We start from the raw sequence: 8,749 nt of genomic DNA on the forward strand, positions 1-8,749 counted from the left end.
GTTGTGATGAGTTTTTGAAGAGAAAAAATTTTCCAAATTCCTTTTAAGTGTTAAGCTTAATCGATTACACATTTTATGTAATCAATTAAGTATGTTATCTTTTGAAAATTGTTTTCAGCTTTGTCAAAAATGCTCTAACAGTCATATTTTTTTAGGGTTAAATATGTTTTTCGTCCCTTAAGTATCACACGATTTTGGTTTTAGTCCCTACTCGAAACTTTGATGGTTTTTAGTCCTCATAGTTTTGAAACTCTTACTATTAGTTCTTAAAATTGGACGGCGTTAACTTTAGTAGATGTGGCAAACGACGAGGCCACGTTTTATGTAGTCGCCGTTTGCCACATCTACTAAAAGTTAACGCCGTCCAATTTTAAGGACTAATAGTAAGAGTTTCAAAACTATGAGCACTAAAAATCATCAAAGTTGCTTGTATTTTCGTAACACTTGATCATTTGTACATTTTCATTTCTGACAATTTTGATCTGAGAAAGTTTTACAGATTACATTGACGCTCCAAGAATCAAGAAGCAAAGATCTTGAAGAAACTTGAAGGATTCTTGAGAGGAAATTTGAGAGCTTGACTGACTGATCTTATCCACACTATTGAGGTGGATTTGTTGTGATCAAAAAAGGTTTATGCACTTGTTGATTGTGTTGTGTCCCTGTTTGTGTGCAACAGGAAGAAGAGTGAGGAGCTCTTGGACTTTGAGAGGGGATTCTCAAAGGGATTCTGCAACAAGAACGTGTGGTTCTGTGTGCGCAGGTGTATTCATTTCTATATTTAATTGTTTGAGTGGAAAAGGTGTTTACATTGTGAGAGTGTGTTCCCTATAAATTTTTGGTGTAATTCTCCAATCATTATAGTGAAATATCCTTCAATCAGTGGTTGATTGGAAGGGTGATGAGATGTAGGCATTGAGGTCAAACCAGGATAAAAATTGTGTTTGATCTTCTTTCTCTATCTCTATCTCTTTACATTTTATTGCATACGCATTTTACTTATATCGCAAGAAAGTTTCAAAAATCATTCTAATTTCGCAGAAAGAATTGAAAAGTACATGTTTTTATAAATCACCAATTCATCCCCTGTTAGTATTGAGAAACAAGATTTTTTTTTAGTTCTAACAACATAAATAGTAAATGTCTTCTCTCCTTAACTTGATAATTATGAAAAGATGTTGATTTTTTTATCTTTTTCTAACCTTCTTTTACCCAAAATCTCTCGTTAGCCTTTCTCTTTTTTCTCACATTCTATAACCCCTCAACTTTTATTCAAGTTTAACTAATATATTATTATTTACTGAAGTAATTAATTAAATGCTGAATTTTATTGGATGAACTTATCTTTTAACAGATCAATTTTTTATCCTTATTTATTTTTTATTCAAATTTATTCTTACCATGTTATGATGTCACGCTACTTGATAAAAAAACATGTTTTTCATAATTTACCTACGTATTATTAATATTTATTCACTACAATTTATTGACTCATAACTTCTTAACTCATAACTTATTAACTGATACTATCACTTATTATTATAATTGTTCACACTTCATGAATAATATTATATAATTTATAAAGAGTATATTTGTAAGAACCTGGAAATTAATTGGAAAACTTAATGCGATATTAAGTTAATGAAACCAGAAATTTTTCCTTTAAAAGTTATTTCAAACACATTTTGGTTCATTAACCCAACTCCATTCTCTCTCTAGAACTCAGTCTTCTTCTCTCTGTCTTCTCTCTACCATTCCCTCACATTCAGTCATTGCATGTTTGATTTGGTAGTACTCAAGTGACCGCGGCGCAGAGAGCTTTGCAACCTTCTGATTAGATTCTCGTTCTTCAGCGGGTAAGTCGTTTCCCCTTTCTCCTTCGTGATTTTGGATAGGGCATGCATCTCTACTGGTTGCATGTAGCTAGAAATATTCCTTTCAATTTCCTCTGTTCATTCTAGCTCTAAGAGTTGTTTTCTATCACCAATTTGGTGGATGTAGGGTATTGTGTGTTTTACTGTGAGAGGTTCTGTCAAGTTGCTATTGTGAGTTGTACTGTGAGAACCTTAGGTAAGGGGAGCAAATTATTTTTCTTTGAATTTATTTCTTGAATCTGCTTTGTAAATGAATGCATGTTGAATTTTGGACTGTCGTGCGGTTTTGTACGGTACTTTGGATTTTAAGTATATAGGATGGTTTGAATTGAATGATGTAATTGATGGAACTGTGATTGATTGCTTTATAGTGAGTTTGATGAACTTAATCACTGTATTGGATCATGTTAGAAGTGATTTGGAGTGTGAAATCTGTTGTAACTTTAGCTAGGTAGAAAACTTGGTGATTTGGTAGTGTTTTAGGTCATTTTGGAGGAAGTGAGGTAGTGAATTTGAGAGTTAGGGGTTTTGGGTATAATTGGGCTATTGGGGCAGTCTTAGCAAGTGGATTGTGACTTGTTTGAGTCACCAAATTGGTCAAAATAGGTACAAAGTGTTAGAATTAGGTTTGGGGTCCTCTAGTTATTGAGTTTGATGTTTTGGAGTAGAAATTGAGTTGGTTTAGTACATCTAATTCCTATCCAAATGACCAATGCAATACTTTACTTCCATCTATAAACATGTTTCATATCAATATTAGTGTTACAGATTTTAAATTGATCAATTGGATATGTCTAAGATGCACCAAAACTAGAAAAATCAGGTTGCTGTCAAAAACTGATAAGAATAATCGATTATCTCACTTGATAATCGATTATTCTAGTCAGAGAGTTGTATCTTCTTCAAAGCTCTCGCAAATAATCGATTATCACATATGATAATCGATTATTGTCGTCGAAAAATCATCCAGGACAGTTTTGGGTGGTTTTTAGGGTTCTGGATGTGCATTTTGGATGTTCTTTAGGTCGTTTTGGGGGTTTTGGACTTTTCCGGAACTGTTGGTGATGGTTTCAAAAGTTTTTTCCTTGTCTAAGTATGAGTTTAAGGGGTTTTGTGTTGTTTAATGGTTCTTCTTGGACTGTTATTGCCTGTTAATGTACATGGAATGGTTTCATGTGATTTTTGATGACTTATTAAGTTGTTTGTGGTCTTTTGAAGTATAATTAGTATTATATCTATGTTTGTATGCAATGTAAAAGTGAAAGTATGTGACTTTCAAAGTATGTTTGATAGACGTAATTAGATGGACCTCAGAGGGGGTTACATGGTGGTGTCTCATGTTGTGATCCAAGTGAATTCTCTTGTTGAGATTCAAGTATGTTTAGAACGAATGTAGGAGCTCAGTCTTGGGGGTCATCCTGAAACTCCAATGATCTTTCTTCTCACGTAGAGAGGATTGAACCATGTGGTGAGGAGTAGCAGGAGGTCTTAGTCTTGTGGGCTTCCAGTACGCCTCAACGCCCGGAACAGGCTAACCTCGTGAGTGTGGTAGGGTGGGGAACCCAGGTATCATAAGCTACCATGAGTGCAAGACTCGACATAGCTCGACTATCATTCTAAAGTCCGGACGAGTCAAGTCTAGAATATCACATGTTAGGATGCGTGTTTATCTTTCTTGATTGAAGTTAACTCTTGCATGCACATATTGTTATATTGTATGCTTTTTATATAATTAGCTCACCCTTGCTTGTTTGTGTTCGTGTTATGTTTGTGTGTGTTTCCTCTTGCGATGATCATCCACTTGGATGAGAGCAGATGTCGAGGAGGTGCCCCTGGACAGGCATTGGAGGAAGCTGACGCTGAATCATAGTTTCATTAAGATCTCCTTATTTTAACTTATGTATTTTGAAAAACTTTAATATGTAAAACCCTTGGTATATTGGAAGACCCTAATACTTCAAGCTTTAACTTCCGAGTATTTTAAAGATGACTGTAATCTTAATATTCTGTTATATGTCTCTAACTACTTTCTAATATTATAACTTGATAACGTCTTTATTATATATACATGCAGTATATTTTGGAATCTCACAATATTAATATTAATATATATATATATATATATATATATATATATATATATATATATATTCTGAAATAAAAATTATATATAATATAACTAATATATTATATATGATAAGTATAATATTATAAAATTTTAGGTATTACAGTTACCTAGCTATAAAATTAAAGATCAAATAAAAAATTAAACATATCTCAAAATTATAAATAATCAGCACATTTAACTTTCACGTAATTCAAAAAACCAAAACAACCATAAAAAAGTGCACCTGTAAATTTTGTTATTATGATTGATCTTATCCTTTCTTTATCTTAAAAAAAATAAAAAATGTGTTTAGAAATATAGAAGAAAAACTTGAAGAGAAATTTGAAAAAAAAAAAAACTAGAGATATGGTAATCTTATAAAATAAAATTCGATTAATAAAATGATTATTTATAACTTTAACATTTTTATTGTTAAAAGTCATCAATACTCCCAAATCATTATTTTATAATTAATCCATGTAGATTTTAATAAATGACACACGTCTTCTATACAAAATAACCTATTTTGCTTTTTTTTTAAATATTGTTGACTAAAACTGAAAAAACTTATAAATATTGAAAATTAAATTTTTAAAATATAAAAAATTAAAAAGCAAAATAGAACTGAAAAATTACAAAATGGAATTTTATAAATAAAATAAAGCAAAAAGGTTATATATATATATATATATATATATATATATATATGTTTAGAAAATTTAGAAAATATGTTATTTTATTAAAATCACAATGAAAAGTAAAATTTTATTTTATTTTTTCTTGAGTAACTTAACTAATAAGACAATAAATTCTATTGAAATGTCTGAAATGGGAAAAATATCCAAACCAACGGTTTATTTTGCTTTGTTTTCCGGTGAAATTGAAGAGCGCTCTCTCGGAGAAACTTCAGAAAACCACCATTACCATCTCCGTCGCCGCCATGGAAGGAGGTGGAGGAACGTTATCGGAGATTCACCAATCCGCAAAGAAACTTCTGCTTAGGTCTCGTGACGGTCTTGAACGTCTCGAACGCCTCGAGTACTCTGCCACCGCCGGCACCGGCGCCGAAACGGAGCTTTCGTTCGCTGTGAAGAAGGACATCACACAGATCCAATCCCTCTGCGTGGAGATGGAGCGCCTCTGGCGATCCGTCACAGCAAAACCTCAACGCGATCTCTGGAAAAGGTGAACGATTTCGATCCCGATCTCAGTTGAATCAATTGTTTTCATGAGGATATTTGTGTGTTTTTGAGGAAATTGCTTCGATGATTTGGGCATGTTGTTTCGCGCGGTGGTTGTTGGAGTTCGGAATTGCATATTTGATTGTGGAAGAATGCAGACAATTTCGTATCTCTTTCTGATGATATTGCTACTGTGATTTTTCTCCATATTATATGAGTTCAGAGTTGCGCCTCTTGAAAATTTGAAGAATGATGCCAATATTTTGTTTGGAATTAATCGGAAGAGTAATTAAAATTCAATGCGAAATGTTGTTATTTGGGATGGTATGGAAAAGTGCTAGGGATTAGATGGTTGGTGATTCGAAATGTAGGAGTGATGTTGTAATGGTCCTGTCTCTTTGATTTCTGTTTGTTATTGCAATTTGTTATGTATGTTAATGTAAATTCCCAAAATTGTTCTCAAAGCTAGACGTTGCAAACGTTGTTATTGATAAAAAGATCGAAGTACTAAATGCTTAGGTCACTCGAGAGAGGCCTACGGAACATTACGAAATAAAAAGCTCCTAGGCCGTGGGTGATCCGTCAATGCATGTTTTTCTTAATTCTGCATTGGCTGTCTCAAAATCAAGTAAAAAGCTTCATTTATTTGTGGTTTACAAGGATGAGTACAGTTTTGGGAAGAGAAACAATTAATCTGTAAATTTACTCAGACATATGCTACCAATTAGGATTTGTCAATCTGCTGGTGTTAGAAATAACAAGAACTTAAGTATCTGCAATGTTTCTTAGCGTTTACCTCAATTTCTTCATTCTGTTCCAACAGTGCTCAATGAGCAATAACATCTATATAAATTTGCCTTTATTTTTGCTGCATTTCTTAACACCGCATTCGTTTTGTCAAAGTAAATGTGACAGACATACTGTATAATATTTGTTTATTTTCCCTCTCCCTCTGCTTGAAAATTAAACTATCTCCTGCTTTAATCCACTTCTATGTTTACATACCCTATATCATTGTTGAAATCTCAATCTTTTGGAATATAACTTATTTCACAATAATTATCCTTGACCTTAGTAATGCTCTTCTGTTCTGGTTAAGATCTATAGTAGCTTCAGAATTTTGGAGTCACAAAATTTTAATGGCAGGTTCTCTTTATTGTCTCACTTATCTGGGCTAGTCATTTTGTGCAACATGATTACACGCGTAACTAAATGCTAATTGTCATATCATAATACAAAAAACAAATTCTCTGTATCTTCTGCTTACATCTATGCTATAATGGGTTCTGCTGCTGGAATTGCAGTATTCTAGTTGAGGATTTTCATTAAAGGTATTATGTTTCTTATTCAGAAAAGTGGAACAAATAGCTGAGGAGGCTGAATCACTAAGAGCAAGTTTGGATAAATATAACTTACGGCATCAGAAACGGATGAGAGAAGCTAATGAGAGAGCAGAACTGTTGGGACGAGCTGTATGTTGTTACCATCATGCTCTAGTTTAGTGGCTTATTTTAATCGTCATTTGCTGATAACAACTTCATTTGAAATTGCTAGAATGGGGATTCTGCTCATGTTCTGAGAATTTTTGATGAGGAGGCACAAGCATTACATTCAGTCCGCGCTTCTGCCCGGGAACTAGAAAATGCAAATGCAATTGGGGAAGCCATCCTTTCTTCAATACATGGTCAAAGAGAACGCTTGAAGGTAATTTCATTTCATTTCTGTTGTGACAACATTTATATTCTACAGTTTAGGTTTAGCTAGAATAATATCGTTTTGATTATTGGTGACAAATTAAATATTATGTTTGTTTATAAGCTACAATTGTAGTTTTTCTATGGAAGAAATTTAGATTGTAATTGCGTAAAATATCAATTTCCTATCTCTATTTATTGTTCTTTTCGTGCTGTTTCAGTTTCAGATGTTCACCTCTTAAAATATCCACTAAGTCATTAGTTACGTTAAATATAATTATGCTTTTTATCTCTATTTCTCATTAATGCTATTTTATGGTTCAGGTTTTAAACATAAGACTTTTTTGTCCCCGTTTCCCTTTAAATTTGAACCATTACTTCTACTTCCATTTACACTTGAGAACATCTCTCTTGAAGAATCCATTTCGCGGAATACCAAGAAAGTGTGTTCTTGTAATTCTTTCTTCTTTTTTGGGCTTCACTCATTGAAAATTGGAATCAAACTTAGTTTGTTTGATGGTTTTCATTATCGTATTCTCTTGTTGAAAAAGTGTAGCTTTTATCCTTTTCATGTTGTTTTCTATATTATTAACCTTCATCAACATCCAGTTTTTTAGGGTTTTAATTTCTTAGTGATAATTAATGGAGCATTATTAATCCATTATATTGTTGTTGATATACCTTTCCATTTGGACATATATCCGGGATGCAGAGTGCACATAGAAAAGCATTGGACATCCTCAATACAGTTGGGATATCTAACTCCGTTTTGAGGCTAATTGAGAGAAGAAACCGTGTCGACCAATGGATCAAATATGCAGGAATGCTATTGACTGTCATTTTCTTGTTCGCATTTGTTTACTGGAGACATTGACCATTCTCAGATGTTGAAAATCTGGAAATTTGTTTGGGAGAGCATATAAAAGTGAGATACGAAGTATATTTGGCAGAAATAAGCGAAACTTCAACAGCTTGTGTGTCACGAGGTAATAGACACGAGGCTTAAATCTTGTAACTTCTTACACCATAGTCTTTGACAATATATTTTAGCCTACTTTAGATGTACAGTTTCATCTTAGAACAGTTCCATCTTAGATTTCTATTCCCAAACTTGATGAATTTACTGTCACTTCCTATGCCGAATCCCTCTAAAAAATATTCTACTTATATGGTTACTTCAAAGTAAAATGTCCATCGGTACTTTTCAGATAAGTGAACATGGAACTTTTTTCTTTCTTTATTTGTAATTCAACTTCAACAATATTCATAAAGAAAATAGTGAATTTTTTTAGCTTAATTCATTTCGAGCTTGTTCAACGCTACATATTTATTTTTGTCAATAAAAAATGTTCTTATACACGAGTAATTAATTATAATAATTTTGAATACATCTTTTTAAAGTTAATGTATTTTTCAATTCAAGTATTTTGAATTCTGGGTATTGACGATGGTATTTTTCCTTGTCTGTATTATAGAAATCAGTCTCATTCCATTCCTTTTTTCTTCACAGCATTTTTGGTAGCCGGAACGTGTAGCCGTAGGCGGTGGAACTACTTTTTTTTTAAGTTTTCATATTTCTATTTCAGATATTAGAAAAGGCTTATTTTCAAATCAGTAATAATGAAGTGCAATTGACGCTTAAGATAAAAATTGATTGACAAAAGGATCTACAACAATTTAAGAGTGTCATGAGGTTCAAACTCACTTGGATCAATCAGCCAAATATAAATTTTGTAATGTTAATTAGCTAATAATATAAATTTTTAAGCATTGTTTTAGAACGGGCAAAAAACAACTTTAATACAACTATCAAATAGAAAACAAGGTCATCTCGTGTCAAATGAGAATAACTTATAATACAATGAAAAATTCATGTAATGAAACCGATCATGC

At 32.6% G+C, this 8,749-nt stretch overlaps 1 protein-coding gene across 1 annotated transcript; it reads left to right on the forward strand.

Moving 5' to 3' along the window:
• Positions 1–4,819: 4,819 nt before the first annotated feature.
• LOC108341974 (membrin-11) lies at positions 4,820–8,020 on the forward strand. The gene is made up of 4 exons (XM_017579674.2): positions 4,820–5,166; positions 6,514–6,634; positions 6,717–6,866; positions 7,569–8,020. The coding sequence occupies exons 1-4, from the start codon at positions 4,922–4,924 to the stop codon at positions 7,728–7,730; spliced, it is 678 nt and encodes a 225-aa protein (XP_017435163.1). The 5' UTR covers positions 4,820–4,921; the 3' UTR covers positions 7,731–8,020.
• Positions 8,021–8,749: the final 729 nt, after the last annotated feature.

The sequence above is a fragment of the Vigna angularis genome, chromosome 6 (genome assembly GCF_016808095.1).
Source record: "Vigna angularis cultivar LongXiaoDou No.4 chromosome 6, ASM1680809v1, whole genome shotgun sequence".
NCBI classification, from domain to species: Eukaryota; Viridiplantae; Streptophyta; class Magnoliopsida; order Fabales; family Fabaceae; genus Vigna; species Vigna angularis.